Source organism: Canis aureus, chromosome 10 (genome assembly GCF_053574225.1).
Source record: "Canis aureus isolate CA01 chromosome 10, VMU_Caureus_v.1.0, whole genome shotgun sequence".
NCBI classification, from domain to species: Eukaryota; Metazoa; Chordata; class Mammalia; order Carnivora; family Canidae; genus Canis; species Canis aureus.
The window spans coordinates 61,974,190-61,992,416 of NC_135620.1; the positions used below are offsets into that span (position 1 = coordinate 61,974,190).

An 18,227-nucleotide genomic window follows, 5' to 3' on the forward strand; every position below is an offset into this window, starting at 1 on the left:
ATGAGGCCTGCTTAAGAGTCTCTCCCTTTCCTCTTAAAAAAGAACTGCTTGTCTTTAGTTTTTAGTATCTACGTTCTGTTCTTTGGAAATTAAAAAGTGGAGGAAAGAAGGGTTAACCTCTGAGGGTGGAAAAATTACAGAGAATGATCATGTGTAGAATATGAAAGACTCCTAACTCTGAGAAAAGAACTAGGGGTGGTGGAAGGGGAGGTGAGCGGGGGGTGGGGGTGACTGGGTGGCGGGCACTGAGGTGGGCACTTGATGGGATGAGCACTGGGTGTTATTCTGTATGTTGACAAATTGAACACCAATAAAAAATAAATTTATTAAAAGAAAAAAAAAAAGAATATCGTTTCACATGTACTTGAAAACAAAGTCAGAAGTGACCTTAGAGATCTAGTCCAATGCAGGGGAGGTTAGGAGGATTGTGCTTGGTTATATAATCCAAAAGTCCTTGGATTAGAAGTCGGTTATCTTGATTCAATCTATAGTCTTTTGACCACCTCCTACTTCCTCCATTATTTACTTAGGATTGGTTTTATTTACCATTTGTTGGACAGAAGAAACAAGTGAAACATATTTGGGAATTTGTCATTTTAGTTCAAGATACGTGTGTTCATTTATATTTTTAAAAATACTTCCCTTTTAGGTGGTTATTGGTGGTAGAAATAAATATTTAATCAATGGAGTAAATGCAAACAATTCCAGAGTACAAGATCTCTTCTGTTCTGTTGGCCTTAATGTAAACAACCCTCACTTTCTCATCATGCAGGTATTTTGTTTATGGTCTTTATATAATAGTTTTGACATCGTTTATTTTAATAGGACAAGTGTTTCATTTTGGCTTTTCCATTTTTTATTTTCTGTTGCACTGGTATTTGGGTACCTGTTAAGAAGTATGTGTTAGTTATGTGTATTGATATATTCTAACATACACATTTGAAGTTTAAAGAATGTCTAGAAGTAATTTTCTTTGACTTATTTTGTTATTACAAGAATAATACATGGTCACTATAAGAATGTATTTATTTATTTTTAAAGATTTTATTTATTTATTAATGAGAGAGACAGAGAGAAGCAGAGACACAGAGGGAGAAGCAGGCTCCATGCAGGGAGCGTGATGCGGGACTCGATCCTGGGACTCCAAGATCATGCCCTGGGCTGAAGGCAGGTGCTAAACCGCTGAGCCACCCAGGGATCCCCTATAAGAATTATTTAAAGTATATTGTCATAATGTATTCTTTCAGAGTATTGGGTTGAAGCATTTTATTATTTCAAATATATATTAAATTTTAAGTAATTTCCTTCCTGAGAGACTTACTCAAATGAAAAATAAGTGCTAATATTTTCTTGCCCTTATATTATCTCACTCGACTTATCCGCAAGGTCAATGGCATGATCCTGATGTGACCAAAATAACTTTATTTTTACTACATCACAGCCTTAAAGCTTAAAATTTATTTTAAATGAATCTAAATCCTTGGGATGCCTGCGTGGCTCAGTGGTTGAGCGTCTGCCTTTGATTCCGGGTGATCCCAGATTCCTGGGATGGAGTCCCACTTTAGGCTCCCTGAATGGAGCCTGCTTCTCCTCCCTCTGTCTGTGTTTCTGCCTCTCTCTCTCTGTTTCTATCATGAATAAATAAAATCTTAAAAAAAAATAATCTAAATCCTAAGTAATATGATGCTCTGAGACTTAGGTAGTGGGGTTTTGTCTTGTTTTTTTTTTTTTTTTTTGGTAGCGATATTCTGGCATTGAAATAAAAGATTTTATGATTCTTTTTGAGGCTCACAAATGTGCAGTCTATTTCTAGAAATTATCTTGGAGTGTAGCCTTTAAAAAAAGACGTGTTAAACAATTATGCTAAAATTTATATATTTATATATTTATTGGACACTTTTATATCATTAATGTTGCCTCAGAAATACGGTCTGAGTTAATTTCATATTTTTTAATAACCATATCACTGGTAAGTGAAAAGGTAATTGGCAAAATTATGGAATTATAAGGTACCTTTGGTCTCAAATATAATAAAAGAAACATCTTTTCATGTAGATTAAAGAAAGAACTCCTTAAAGATTGGTATATTAGGATGGAACAGCTTCAGTGAAGATAAACATGTATGCCTTTAGGTAGGTGATTAATTTATCATTATAGTAACTGCCATTTTATTTTTCAGGGCCGAATTACCAAAGTATTGAATATGAAACCTCCAGAGGTAAGGATGCTATTTGTGGACAGTAAAAATTATAATTGTGAATAGTGTTTTAATCTTTTAAATCAATTTTTAAAAATTTCTTCCATTAAAATTCTTAGAAACATTATTGATTTAAAAGTGGCTAGTAAAGAATTTTTTTTTTAAAACTATTTGGCAAAAAAATAAAAAAATAAAAAAAAAATAAAACTATTTGGCGCTATACCTCCCTACCCATTTTTTTATTTGTTTGTTTTTTTTTTTAAGATTATATTTATTCTTGAGAGACAGACAGAGAAGCAGAGACATAGGTAGAGGGAGAAGCAGGCTCCTTGGGAGCCTGATGCAGGACTTGATCCTAGGAGTCCTGGGTCACGACCTGAGCCAAAGGCAGATGCTCAACTACTGAGCCACCCAGGTGCCCTACCACTTCACCTTTTTAAAGTTGTATAACATAACCCTTCTGATCCTTTGTTTCTTTATCCATAAATTAGAGTTAGTAGTCCATACCTCATGTCTTTTCTGAGGATTAAATGAGGATGTATAAGAAAATGCCTGGGACATTGGGGCGCAGATTTTTTTTTTTTTTTTTTAATAGAGGTAGAAGTGGCATATTAGTTGGTATGCGATGTAGTGATTAAACATATGTAGATGTTGCAAAATGATCCTTACAAATCTAGTTAACATCCATAACCAGTTACAATTTTCTTTTTCTTAGGATAACTTTTAAGATTTACTCTCCTAGTAACTTTCAAATATATAATACAGTATTATTAATTATGGTCCTCATGCTGTAACATGGTGACTACCATGTATATCCCCAGGACTTTTATAACTGAGAGGTTGTACCTTTTCACCTGGACCCATTTTGCCCACCCACTAACTCCCATCTTTGGTAACCATGAATATGTTCTCTATAAGCTCAGGGTTTTTTTTTTTCTTTTTTTCTTTTTAGATTCCGCATATAGGTTATATGGTATTTGTCTTTCTCTGACTTATTTCACTTAGCATAATGCCCTCAAATTCTATCCACATTGTCACAAATAGCAAAATTGCATTCTTTTTTAAATAGCTTTATTATATGCCATTGTGTATATATGTATATATGTCACATCTTTTTATTCATTTATCTGTCAGTGGACACTTAGGTTGTTTCCATGTCTTGGTATTGTAAATGAGGGTGCTGATACCTTTTCAAGTTAGTACCTTTGTTTTCTTTGGATAAATAGCCAGAATGGAATTGCTGGATTACATGGTAGTTATATTTTTAGTTTTCTGAGGAACCTTCATAGTTTCCTATAATGACTGCACCCAACTTACATTCCTACCTGCCAACAATATGTAAAGGTTTCCCTTTCCCCATAGCATCACCAACACTTGATATTTCTTGTCTTTGTGATAATAGCCATTCCAACAGAGGGAATAGCTCATGGTTTTAATTTGCATTTCCTAGATGATTAGTGATGCTGAGTACCTTTCACATACACATTGGCCATCTGTGTATGTCTTCTGTGAAAAACTGTGTGTTCACATCCTCTCTCCGTTTTTAAATTGAATTGTTTGGTTTTTCTTGAGTTGTATATACAATTCTTCATGTATTTCTATGTTAGACCCGTAGCAGATTTGTGATTTACAACTATTTTCTCCTGCTCATAGGTTACCTTTTCATTTTGTTTATAATTTAATTTGCTTTGCAGAAGGTTTTCAGTTTGATATAGTTTTTGCTTTTGTTGCCTTGGCTTTTGGTGTCAAATCTAAAAAATCCCCACAATGACAAATATCAAGGAGTTTATTAACCAGTGTTCTAAGAATTTTATGTGCCCAATGACTGTATCAAGCAGCCCTTCTCAACCATTGTTCCATGTTAGACTTAAACCCTACAGAAAAAGAGTTGAGTGAAATTAATTCATTACATACAGTGGATTGCTTAGGGTATTAATACTTAATTTTAATTTTTTTCTTGAAACCCCCTTGAAAGAGTTGGTATGAAGGAATACGTGTTTTGTACAAGAACAAAAGTTACTCTTTTCTGTTGGGAAGAACTAAGAGAAAACTGATAATTGATAACACCAGTCTGTTCTGAACCTGTAGGTTATGCATATCTTCTTTAGATAACATTTTAAGGGGAAACTTCTAATTTGAAACCTAACAAATACATAGAAATCAAAAGTTTTGAGAGAAATAATCCTCTAGAGATAAGACTTGATGATGAATTGAAGCCTCTGAAAAAGAAGTGCTGGCAAAATTGTTCTACTTATAAAATTGTAATTGATGAGTATTTACCTTTTTCAGAGTGGTTTTCACATAAATTACTTTGTGTAATTCTCAACAGTATTGTGACATACTAAGTATCCTATGGATGAAGAAACTGGCATAACAAATTAAGTTACTTGCCCAAGTTCTTAGAGCAAGTGCCATGGTTGGGATGCATATGTTATGTCACACTTCATCCTGTTGTCAGAAAGGATTACTCTAAAGCTACAACTGAATGTTGTTAGCCTTTACTTTTTTTAGATTTTTAGACTTATATTTGAAGGAAAAGAGAGAGGAGTTACTGGCTTCAATTTTATTTTTAAATTTTTATCTTTAGATAATCTCTGTACCCAATGTGGGGCTCAAACCCACAACCCCAAGATCAGCAGTCACATGCTCAGCCAACTGAGCCAGCCAGACATTCCTGGCTTCAATTTTAAAAGAGTTTTTACTCTACATCCTCAGTGTAGCATGAAGTTTGATTTTTAGGTTGGCGTAAAGGCCAGAAAAGTTTCTTGAATGTTAAGGCTATGGGGAATACATGCATTTGTATGTACTTCTTTGATCCATTTGGGGCATTATTTGGTAAGATATTTAGTGAAGTTAAGACCTTAAATGATATACTTAATGTAAACTCAAATGAAGTTCTTTATCTTGGATTCTTAAAACATTAACGTAATTGTCTTTCTAGATTTTGTCCATGATAGAAGAAGCAGCTGGAACCAGGATGTATGAATACAAAAAAATAGCTGCCCAGAAAACTATAGAAAAAAAAGAGGCTAAGCTGAAAGAAATTAAGACGGTAATTAAATTTACATAAAATATTTTTAAATATGAAAGTAATTTTAGAGTTTCTGTACTGCAAAGAGGAAATTCCCTCTCCCAATTTTTCCTTAGACTTCATAGTATTTTCCTTTCAAATTTTTTTAATGGTACTTTACATACTGAAAAATTTGATTTTCCTTTATTTTCCAGATACTTGAAGAAGAGATTACTCCAACCATTCAAAAATTAAAAGAGGTATATACTGTATAGAGGATTGCCAGCTAGAATGTCTCAAAATTGGTGACGGTATTTAAGATCATACAAATAAAGATGAAATGTGTGCCACAGGAATTTTTCTGTAGGATGAAATAAGGAGTTAAAGAGTTGATATTTGATCATCAGCCTTCTGCTTGTAGAAGACATGTTCTGCATATCTATTAATCATAATGATTTCAGAGATCACTGGTGATCCCAGAAAATGATATGCCAATCATTTTGTAATGATTCATAATGATGTAACACTTTGTTGAAGAGAAGTCTAGACTTTCTGAATAATTAGAATTGAGTGGGACATTTCTTGAGCTTATGACATTCATAATACTCCTGCTGGTAGAGTGGATAGTTTCTAGGATAATAGAGGCTATCGCTGTAATTATTGCTATCAAGAGAGTTGGTAAGTGAAGGGAACTGAAACATGTCCAGGATTTTTCTATAATTTTTAAAGTTTCTGACGCCATCAGCGTTTCAGTGAAAAAATGCATTGAGGGCGTATTGATTTTAAAGTTGTCCATTGGGACGCCTGGGTGGCTCAGCAATTGAGTGTCTGCCTTTGGTTCAGGTTGTGATCCCAGAGTCCCAGGATCGAGTCCTGCATCGGGCTTCCTGCATGGAGCCTGCTTCTCCCTCTGCCTGTGTCTCTGCCTCTCTCTATGTCTCTCATGAATAAATAAAGTCTTTAAAAATAAATAAAGTTGTGCATTTAGGAATTCATTAAATGTTCATTAAAATTCAATACTTCTCAAAGTTGTCTTCTGAATCCATATAGTATTATGGATGTTATTGGAAGGACTGAATAGTGATCTTGAAGGTATCCTGTTTATAGGCATGTTTTAGTAGAAAACACTAAATCAGAGTGAATTTATTTTTTTAAAAAGATTTTATTTGAGAAAGAGTGCACACAAGAGCACAAGCAGGGGGAGAGGGATAGAGGAGGAAGCAGACTCCCCACCAAACAGGGATGCCCCGGACCCTGGGATCATGACCTGAGCTGCAGGCAGACCCTCAGACAACTGAGCCACATAGGTGCGCCTAGATCATGAGTTTAAACCTGGGTTTTGGGCAGCCTGGGTGGCTCAGCGGTTTAGCACTACCTTTGGTGCAGGGCGTGATCCTAGAGACCTGGGATCGAGTCCCACGTCAGGCTCCCTGCATGGAGCATGCTTCTCCTTCTGCCTGTGTCTTCTCTGCCTCTCTCTCTGGGTCTTTCATGAATAAATACATAAAATCTTAAAAATAAATAAATAAACCTAGGTTTTACACCCGATTTTGCAAAATTCATTCTGAATCTGACATTAGGTCATTTAACCACACCAAGTTCATTTCTTCATCTGTAAGTTACAGAGATTTTCATTATTACTCTGTCTACGCTAGCAGGTCCTTAATGGAATCAAGTTAGTAATGTGTAAGCATATGTTTATAAATAAGTTACATAATTGATTGTTGGGTAGGTATCTTGATAATACTACTACAAAATACATGTAATAGTGTATTATTGGTGGTTGTATAGGTCATACTGATAAACTACTACCCTCAGTTTATGAACCTTTTATCTACATTTCTTTGTTAATCCCAACTGCCTGATTATATATTAGAAGAAATAGCCACATAGGATTCACTGGTGATGGTATAATGCTATTTGAAAAGCCACTAATGTTTAAGTTTCTATAATCCATGATCACTAACTGAAGATGAAAACTGTTATGGGAAGTTTTATACATGTTGCTATAGTTTGAGTCTTTCTAAATTTGTTGAAAAATATGAAGGTTGAGTTATACTTTATTGGTGATTTCTTTTCCAGGAAAGATCTTCTTACTTGGAGTACCAAAAAATAATGAGGGAAATAGAACATTTGAGTCGCTTATATATTGCTTATCAGTTTTTGCTGGCTGAAGATACAAAAGAACGCTCAGCTGAGGAGTTAAAAGAAATGCAAGATAAAGTTGTAAAGCTTCAAGAAAAATTGTCTGAGAATGACAAAAAAATAAAAGCACTTAGTCATGAAATAGAAGAGTTGGAAAAAGGAAAAGATAAGGTCAGACATACATAAGAAGAGATGATATACTGTAAAAAATTATGTATAGTAACTAAGGTTCGCTGGATGTAGTCTTCCATATTGATTTGTTAATCTTTATGATAAGCTTATAAAAAGTCAGTCTTGAAGTCCTATAAGAAAATGATGGCATGAGTAAATTATAAGTACTTTGATTGATTTGGATGCATTTGATTATAGGAAATTGGAGGTAAACTCCGATCTTTAGAAGATGCTCTTGCAGAAGCTCAGCGAGTTAATACTAAATCTCAAAGTGCCTTTGATCTCAAGAAGAAAAATCTGGCAAGTGAAGAGAACAAACGCACAGAGCTAGAAAAAAATATGATTGAGGTAAGTAAATACGGAGTTCAGTAAATATGAAGTCCATTTCATTAATATTTATTGCTTGTGTGTGCTATGGACCAAGTGCAGTTGTTTGGGCTACAGATAGAGCAGTGGACAAAATGACAGATTGGACCAGTGCCTTTTGGGTCTTCATTCCAATGAGGAAAATGATGATAAAATAGGTGAAATATATAGCGTGTTATATAGTGATAAGTGATTTGGAGAAAATGCAGGGGAGAGTTTTAGGAATATAAAGGAGGTGGGTACAATTAGGGATTTTTAAATTGGGTAACCACTGGAGATCTCATTGAGAGGGTGATATTTCATTAATAAGACCTGAAGGAAGTCCGAGAACCATGAAAATAAATTGGCTCTGGGGTAAGATGTACCAGGAGCAGTTGTCCCAGGTACCTACGGTATTAGAAATAAAAATGCAGGGAGACTAATTGTGGCCAGTTAGCACTAAGTAGGAATACAGAAAGGTAAAAGGAGCGCAATCAACATGATTTTATAAGACGTGAAAGACTCTGATCTTTATTCTGAGTGACATGGGAAGCTATTGTAGCTGGCTAAGAAGAGAAGAACAAGATCTTTCATATTTTAATAGTACTTTCATGGTATTTAGAGAATAATATAAAGATAAGGGGAAGAAGCAGGTAATTCAGGTGGTAGGTGCCAATGATAGCTCTAGGATAGCGGTATAAATGGGTGTATTGAGAGAAATTATAGGATCTTATGAGTATTTTTAAGGGTAGGTCCAATAAGGTAGTCCAGACAGATTGGTTGCTGAAAGTGGAAGAAAGATCTGATGGATACTGAAGATTTTTGTCTTTGATAATTGGAAATAGCATTACCATTAGCTTAGTGGAAAATAGGAGTACACTGTGAACATAATAAGCTTAAGGTGCCTGTTAAACTAAGTAGAGATGTTGATTAGGTGGTTGAATATAGGAATATTGAATCTGATCTAGAGAGACAAATCTAAATACAAATGTTGGCATGCCCCAGGGCTTGTGCTCAAACTTCTTTTATATGCACTCATTTCTTAGGTAGTTCCATCCAGCCTGGTAGCCCTAAAATACCATCTGCATGGTGATGTTCAGATCTTTAACTAAACTGGACTCTTTCCCTGAATTCTATATTTATTTGTCCAGCTATTTGATTGACACTTATACATAGAAAGAGTCTAAAACTTAATGTATCCAAAATAAAAATTTTTAAGTTTTCCCTAACTACCCAAACCTTTTTCAGTACTGAATTTTCCCACGTCAGAAAATGGCACCACTATTAACCTAATTGTTGGATCTAGAAATTAGAATCCTCTTGCATTCTCTCTTTTTTCTCAAACTCTGTCAGAAAATTCTCCTGACTTTAAAAGTACATCCTTAATACAGCCACTTTTCATCACCTCCATCACTGCTAACCTGTAGGCCGTCACCTCCCAAGAGGGATGCTGTAATGGAGTCCTTACCACTTGCCCTGCTTTTACTCCTGCTGCTCTACAGTCTGTTCTTCACAGAAACTGAAATATAAATTGGATCACATCGCTCTTGGGCTTAAAGTTCTTTAATGTTTCAATGTCACATATATAATTAAATTCAGCCTTTACCACCTTTACCATGGTCCACAAGACTGTACATGTTAGGACTTCTGGCACCTTTCCACTCGGTCACTTTGCTCCAACCACAGTTCCTCAAACATCCAAGCATATTCTGCAGAGCTTGCGTAGTTGTGTCCCCCTAGCATCAGCATGATCACTCCTTTTATTTCATGTAGGTTTCTGCTCAAAATGTCATCACAAAAAGGCCTTCCGTCATTCTTCTTAAAATAGTAGTTCCCATCACTTTCTGTCCCTTGCTTTATTTTTTACTATGTCTTCCCCTCTAGAATATAGGGTCCCTGAAGACCTGTGTCTTTAATGTCTAGAACAATGCCCAGTAGATGTTAAATATCTAATATTTAATGAATCATGAGCTAAACATGTAGGCCAAAATTTTTGGTCACTTTCATGTAAATAATATAGCTGGATTCCCCGCCCCAGGCTGTTATCTTACCGTATATGGTGTTTTAGTGTATATAACTTAAACGGTATTAAGTATTAGTAATGCCGTTCACACAAGTATTTAATATTTAAATTTTATGGCTTTTGATAGTTTATAAATTTTCATGTACATGTTCTTAGTCCTACAATCTTCACTTTGAAGCCTGGAGTAGAATGGTTATTACTTTTTTAGAGCTCTAGAAAGTTATTTTTTAGTTTCTTCAAATGACTGGTTTGTGCTATTATTTAACTAATTTCTGAATTAGATTGTAGCATGTGGAATAAAAGTATTTCTGGTAGTATAAGGGTACATTTATCCCGAAAACAGAGAGGGTGAATTGAAAAATGGAAATAAAGTTTTAAAGTTAGGATGGTTAAATTATTTTCCTTTTAACCATGCCCACTTCAGAATGCTATGAAATTTGATGACATAAGGGCATAGGTATATAAGAAAAAATGGGAATCTTTCCTAAAACATAATATTTTCCAATCTGAAACTCTTCCTGAAGGATTCTAGAACTTTAGCAGCAAAGGAAAAAGAGGTTAAAAAGATAACAGATGGGCTGAATGCCCTTCAAGAAGCAAGTAATAAAGATGCTGAAGCTTTGGCTGCTGCACAGCAGCACTTCAATGCTGTTTCCGCTGGATTGTCTAGTAATGAAGATGGTGCAGAAGCAACTCTTGCTGGTCAAATGATGGCCTGTAAAAATGACATAAGTAAAGCTCAGACAGAAGCCAAACAGGTAAATATAGACATTAATGATTGTGTGATTGCTCTTTTTTTTTTTTTTTTTTTTTTCTTAAGAAGCTGCTATGCCTTGACAGTTGTTATAAAATGATGAAAATAATCAGATCGATGTGAAGGAATTTGTTATCTTGCTGCTTTATAGCACCTAATGAAATGAGGTGTTTTATAGCACAATGAAATTCAAATATGTTAACTGCTAAATATTGATGACAATAGTTTGAGATGCTATAACATTAAATACCCTCCTAGATTAGTTGAAATTGTAAATGCAATAAATGCTTTATTCTATTTGTAGTATTGTATGAAATATTTGAGGTTAATTAGTTTGTTGTTTTTGCTGTTTTAGTGGCAACATAAAGTCACAGTCTTAAGCTCTAACAGGACAACAAACATCCTGCCCAATTCTGTGCCCCCACACTTAGTCCTTACCTTTCATCCTTGAGGTTATCTCTACCTCCCTCTTAGTCTTTCTAGTCTTCCATTTCCCTACACTGATTTCATAATCTTCAAAGCTTGTCATTCAGGCTTTCAAATTTGTTTAGATAGTTGTACAGCTTTTAAAGTCCTATACATGCAAGAGTTTTGAGGGCAGAAAGAAAAAATATATTTTTTCACACATTATCTTTTAAAAGAAGACTCCTCTTTAAAAATACAGATGTTTGTGTCTGTGTTGTATTACTCCTGTTCAACATTTCTGTTATGCATTTGCAACTTTTCCATTCAAAGATGATGGTCACAAGAAATTTGTAAGAGATCAATAACAAAAAAACTTGCTAGTCCTCTCAGATTTTCTGTAACTTACTGTATATTGGGAAAAGTCCACCATTATTCAGTCTTGGATGACACATCCAGTTCGATCTCAGAATATGAGTTCATGCTTTTAAGGAACAGTCCTTAGTTATATAAACTAGCATTTGAATATCAAACTTCTGGCATTGAAATTTCTCTTGTTAGTTTCCTGTTCCAGTTGAATTTTCTTATTGTTCAGTACAGTTTCTCCATTGTTAATTGAACAACACTCAAAAATACACAAATAACAAACGGGCATACGTAAGTGGAAAGGAAGAGAACTAGTGTTCTGATTACTAGATTTCTGTTGTGTTTTTAATTTAACAGCTAATGGCAGTTATTCTTCAATATAATTTTTGAACTCAGTAATGTCATCTTTTATAAGTATCTAAAAACGGATTTAAATTATAAGTAATGACTTATGTTAAGCATTTATTTGTCTAGACTGAGTTGTTTTCTGAGGAGAAAATACTGGGAAATGATTTATCTCTTGAAATATTAATGCAAGTCACCTAATAGTTACATTTTAAGTCTGATGTTTCTTAAACCAATCTGCATCTATGGTCATTTAATCACTAGCACTATCTGCCTCAAATAGTCTATTAAATTTTCAATAACAGGCTCAGATGAAGTTGAAACATGCCCAACAAGAATTAAAGACTAAACAGGCTGAAGTTAAGAAGATGGATAGTGGCTACAGGAAAGATCAAGAAGCTTTAGAGGCTGTGAAGAAACTTAAAGAAAAACTAGAAGCTGAAATGAAGAAGCTAAATTATGAAGGTTTGCATTTAAACACCTGATATTAAATCATTAGGAGGCAGTGATTGTTGATAGAAACTAAATTAGGGATGTCTGGGTGGCTCAGTGGTTGAGTGTCTGCCTTTGGCTCAGGATGTGATCTCGGAGATCCCGGATCAAGTCCCACATTGGGCTCCCTGCATGGAGTCTGCTTCTCCCTCTGCCTGTGTATGTCTGTCTGCCTGCCTCTCTCCCTCTCTGTCTCTCTGTCTCTCATGAATAAATAAGTAAAATCTTAAAAATAAAAATATAAATAAATAAATAAATAAATAAATAAATAAATAAATAAATAAAGGAAATAGCAAGTAGGAATTTTTTTTGACTCTATTAATGGATGTTAGTATAAGTATAGAACAGTTGATCCCTGAACCTAAGTTTGAACTGCATGAGTCTACTTGAGACTTTTTTTTTTTAAATAAATACAACTGGGTATTATAAATGTATTTTCCTTACATTTTTCTTTCTTTCTTTTTTAAATATTTTATTTATTCATGAGAGACAGAGGGAGGCATAGACATAGGCAGAGGGAGAAGCAGGCCCCCTGCAAGAAGCCCGATGTGTGGGACTCGATTCCAGACCCAGGGATCACGTCCTGAGCCAAAGGCAGACACTCAAATGCTGAGCCACCCAGGTGTCCCTCCTTACAATTTTCTGTAGCTTACTTAACTGTAATAATACAACATATAACGCATATGACATAGAAAATATGTGTTAACCATTTATCTTATCAGTAAAGCTTCTTGTCGATGTTTGGTTCATTAAGTTTAAGTTTGAGGATCAAAAGTTAAACACAGATTGAGGGATATCTGCTTCAGTTGGTAGAGCATACAGCTCTTGATCTCAAGGTTGTGAGTTCAAAACCTGTTTTGGGCCAGAGACTACTTAAAAAAAAGTTAAACATGGATTTAGAACTTCATGGGAGAGGGGTGTCAGTGCCCCAACCTCTCCCCGCAACAACCATCCCATTGTTTAAGGGTCAACTAAGTATAAAACAGCTGTTTTGTTTTGTTTTATTTTATTTTAAATCCCAGTATACTTAACATACAGTGTTATATTAGTTTCATGTGTACAGTGTAGTGATTCAACAATTCTATACATTACTCCGTGTTTATCATAAATGTACTGTTAAACCACTTGTTTCATTTCACCCATCCCCTTATCACCTCCCCATCAGTTTAACTATAGTTAGGAGTGGTTTTTGGGGGATACCTGAGTGGCTCAGTGTTTGGTTTGGCTCAGGGCGTGGTCCCAGAGTCTTGGGGTCAAGTCCTGGATTGGGTTCCCCACAGGAAGCCTGCTTCTCTCTCTGCCTCTCTCTATCTTTCATGAATAAGTGGATAAAATCTTTTAAAAAAGTGGTTTTTTGGTTTGTCTCTCTTTTTCCTTATTTGTTCTTTTGTTAAATTCCACAGGAGTGAAATCATATGGTAATTGTCTTTTTCTGATTGAATTATTTCACTTAGCATTATACTCACCAGATTCACCAATGTTGCAAATGGAGAGATTTCATTCTTTTTTGTGGCTGAGTAATATTCCATTGTCTGTCTATACTATATGTTCTTTATCCATTCATCTATTGATAGACACATGGACTGCTTCCATAATTTGGCTATTGCAAATAATTCTGCAGTAAACATAGGAGTGTGTATTTTTTTTTTTTTAATTCGTGTTTTCATTCTCTTTGGGTAAATATCCAGTATTGGAATTATTGGATTATATGATAATCCTATTTTTACTTTTTTGAGGAACCTCCATCTTGTTTACCAAATTGTTTACACTATTTTGCATCCCCATCAACAGTGCACAAGTGTTCCTTTTTTCCACATCCTTGCTACCACTTGTTGTCTCTTGGGTTTTTTTTATTTTAGTTAGCTATTCTAATAGGTATGAACTAATATCTCATTGTGGTTTTGATTTACATTTGCCTGGTGATGAGTAATGTTGAGCATCTTTTCATGTGTATGTTGGCCATCTGTATGTCTTGCAGAAATGTCTATTTGTCTTCTGCCCGTTTTTAACTGGATTATTTATTTTTTTAGTGTTGAGTTGTAGAAGTTCTTTACATATTTTGGATACTAACCTTTAATGGATATGTCATTTGCAAATACCTTCTCCCATTCCATAGATTGTCTTAATTTTGGTGGCTGTTTCATTTGTTGTACTGAAGCTTTCTATTTTGACATAGTCCTAATAGTTTATTTTTGCTTTTGTTTCCCTTGCCTTAGAAGATCTATCTAGAAAAATGTTTTTATGGCCAGTATCAGAGAAATTATTGCCTGTGCTTTCTTCTAGGATTTTTTGGTTTTAAAAAAGTCTCACATTATTAGGTCCTTAACCCATTTTGAGTTTATTTTTGTTTATGGTGTAAGAAAGTGTCCAGTTTCATTCTTTTGCAGACAGCTGTCCAGTTTTCCTAGCACCACTTGTTGTAGGGGCTTTTTCCTACTGTATATTCTTTCCAGCTTTGTCAAAGATTAATTGACCGTATAATAATGGGTGTATTTGGGGGTTCTCTTTTATATTTCATTGATCTATGTGTCCACTTTTGTGCCTGTTATGAATACTGCATCTTTATAGTATATCTTAAAATTTATGATTGTAATACCTCCAGTTTAGTTCTTTTTTTTTTTTTTTTTTTTCAAGATTGCTTTGGCTATTCAGGGTCTTTTGTGGTTCCATACAAATTTTAGGATGGTTTGTTGTAGTTCTATGAAAAATGATAGTTATTTTGGTAGAGATTGCATTAAATCTGTAGATTGAGTAGTATGGAGAGTTTAACACTATTTGTTCTTCTAATTCATGAACCTGGAATATCCTCCCATTTGTTTATGTTGTCTACAATTTTATTCATCAGTGTTTTATAGTTTTCAGAGTATAGATCTTTTACTTCCTTGTTAAGTTTATTTCTAGGTGTTCTATCATTTTTTGTGCAATTGTAAATGGAATCTTTTCCTAATTTCTCTTTCTGCTGTCTAATTATTGGCATATAGATCTTTCTGCTGTTTCATTATTGGTGCATAGAAAGGCAGTAGATTTTTGTACATTGATTCTGTATCCTGCAACTTTACTGAATTCACTTATCAGTTTTTAGCAGTTTTTTTGGTGGATCTTTCGGTCTTTTTATACGTAGTATCATACCATCTGGAAATAGTGAAAGTTTTACTTCTTTACTAATTTGGATGCCTTTTATTTCCATTTTGGCTGATCACTGTGGATAGGACTTTAGTACCATTGTTGAATACAATTGGTGAGAGTGAGCATCCTTGTCTTGTTCCTGATCTTAGGGGAAAGCTCCATTTTTTTTTCCCCATTATGATGTTAGCTGTGGTTTATTCCTATAGAGTCTTTATTATGTTGAGGTATATATCCTCTAAACCTAGTTTGTTGAAGGCTTTTATTATGAATGGATATTGTACTTTGTCAAATGCTTTTTATCTATTGAAATGATCTTACGGTTTTTATCCCTTATCTTGTTGATGTGACATATTTTTTTTTTTTTTTTTTTTTTTTTTTTTTATTCATGATAGGCACACAGTGAGAGAGAGAGAGGCAGAGACACAGGCAGAGGGAGAAGCAGGCTCCATGCACCGGGAGCCTGACGTGGGATTCGATCCCGGATCTCCGGGATCGCGCCCTGGGCCAAAGGCAGGCGCCAAACCGCTGCGCCACCCAGGGATCCCGTTGATGTGACATATTACGATGACTGATTTATGAATGTTTAACCAGGAATAATTCACACTTGGTTGTGGTGAATGATTTCTTTTAATGTATTGTAGGATTTGGTTTGCTAATACCTTGTTGAAGATTTTTGCATCTATGTTCATTAGAGATACTGGCTCTTATTAGTTCTCTTTTTTGTGTGGTATCTTTGTTTTTTTAATCAGGGTAATGCTGGCCTCATAAAATGAATTAGAAAGTTTTCCTTTTCTATTTTTTGGAATAGATTGAGAGAAGAATAGGTATTAACTGTTCTTTAATATTTGGTAGAATTTGCCTATGAAGGCGTCTGGTCCTGGACTTTTGCTTTTTGGGAGTTTTTATATTACTGATTCAGCTTCACTGCTGGTAGTCAGTCTGTTAAAATTTTTTATTTCTTCCTGTTCCAGTTTGGTTAGGTTATATGTTTCTAGGAGTTTATTCTAGGTTATTCAGTTTGTTTGTATATATTTCTTCATAATATTCTCTTACAGTTTGTATTTCTGTGGTTTTGGTTGTTATTTTTCCTCATTTCTGATTTCATTTGTTTTGTCCTCCTTATTTTCTTATTGAGTCTGGCTTAAAGTTTTGGTTTCTTTTATCTGTTCTGTTCTTTAGTTCTATTTCATTTGTTTCTGCTCTAACTTTATTATTCCTTCTTCTGGTTTTGGGTTTTGTCTGTCTTCTTTCTAGCTCCTTTAGGTAAAAGGTTAGGATATTTGAGGTATTTCTTGCTTCTCAAGGTAGGCCATTATTGCTTTAAACTTTCCTCTTAGAACAGCTTGCTGCATTCCAACTATTTTGGACCATTGTGTTTTCATTTTCATTTGTCTCCATGTATTTTATTCCCCCCCCCCCCCGCCCCTTGATTGACTGATTCATTCTTTAGTAGCATGTTTTTGTCCTCCATGTGTTTGTGCTCTTTGCAGACTTTTTCTTGTGGTTGATTTCTAGTTTATAGCATTGTGGTCAGAAAAGATGCATGGCATGAATTTGTTGAGACTTCTTTTGTGGCCTAATATGGGATCTGTTCTGGAAAATGTTCCATGTGCATTTGAAAAGAATGATGGCCTTGGTGGACAGATGGCCTTGGTGGCCTTTCAGCACTTGAGAGTATCATGCCACGCCCTTCTAGCTTGCAAGATTTGCACTGAAAAATCAACTAATAGCCTATGGAGTTTCCTTGTTTGTAACTATTTTCTCTTGCTATTTTTTAAATTCCTCTTTATCACTACTTTGTCTTGGTCTGGACTCCCTGGGTTGATTTTTGTTGGGGGCTCTGTCTCCGGATCTCAATTTCTGTTTCCTTCCCTAGATTCGGGAAGTTTTCAGCTATTATTTCTTCAAATTTTCTGTTCCTGAAAGTTATTATGCGTGATGGTATTGCTGACTTCTGTAAGTCTGTTTTCATTTTTTATTTTTTTTCTATCACCTGTTCAGCTTGATTGCTTTCTGTTGCTTATCTGTCCTCCTGCCTCCTGTAGTCTGCTGTTTGTTCCAACTTGTATATTTTTAATTTTGGTTATTGAGTTCTTCATCTCTGATTGTTTGTTTGTTTGTTTTTTAATGTTTTCTGTCTCTTTGTTAAGGGTCTCATTGAAGTCCAGTCTTTCCCAAGTCCAGTGAATATCTTTATGATCATTACTTTACATTGTTTATCAGGCATATTTGTGTTTCATTTAGTTCTCTTACTATGATTTTGTCTTCTTCTTTCCTTTGGGATATATCCCTGTATCCCCTATTTTGACTAACTTTGTGTCTGTTTTTATATGTTAGGAACATTAGCTAAATCTCCTGATCTTGAAAGTAGTGACCTTATGAAGCTGAATACCTATAGTGCCCTGCAGTGCAGTGTCTCCTGTTCACCAGAACCTGATGCTTTAGTGGTATCAGAACCTGATGCTTTAGTGGTTTTATGTCATGTGTGTAGCCTACTGTTATGGCTCAGCTGCTTTTGCCTTCAGTCTAGTTGTCTGGAATGTCTCTTTGCCTGTCATGGACAGGGTTTGTACCCTGTGTTGTTAGTGGGCCAGTCTGGGACTGCTTTGGGTTTGAGCTGAGTCAGACTAGGCGTTTGCCGGAGATGGATTAGCATGGAACTGCTTGTTGCTTTCCCTATGTTGTCCCCTGAGAGACTTTTCTTGGTGGGTGAGGCTACAGTCAGACCAGATGCCTGATCCCAGCCTCCTGCTCGGGCCATAGTAGGACTGGTGTATATAGTATCTTCCGAACCTCTCTGCATATGCCCTTCCTACCCTCTTTGACGTGGTCTCTTCTCTAAACTTAGCTG

At 35.1% G+C, this 18,227-nt stretch overlaps 1 protein-coding gene across 3 annotated transcripts in view; it reads left to right on the forward strand.

Moving 5' to 3' along the window:
* Positions 1 to 18,227, forward strand: part of SMC2 (structural maintenance of chromosomes 2) — a 68,913-nt gene that overhangs the window by 3,600 nt on the left and 47,086 nt on the right. For all 3 annotated transcript variants that reach the window (XM_077912756.1, XM_077912754.1, XM_077912755.1), the window contains exons 4-11: positions 650 to 772; positions 2,180 to 2,218; positions 5,139 to 5,249; positions 5,423 to 5,467; positions 7,290 to 7,523; positions 7,722 to 7,871; positions 10,416 to 10,649; positions 12,064 to 12,223. In XM_077912756.1, the coding sequence (XP_077768882.1) occupies positions 650 to 772; positions 2,180 to 2,218; positions 5,139 to 5,249; positions 5,423 to 5,467; positions 7,290 to 7,523; positions 7,722 to 7,871; positions 10,416 to 10,649; positions 12,064 to 12,223 (1,096 nt within the window). The remainder of the gene's footprint in view (positions 1 to 649; positions 773 to 2,179; positions 2,219 to 5,138; positions 5,250 to 5,422; positions 5,468 to 7,289; positions 7,524 to 7,721; positions 7,872 to 10,415; positions 10,650 to 12,063; positions 12,224 to 18,227) is intronic.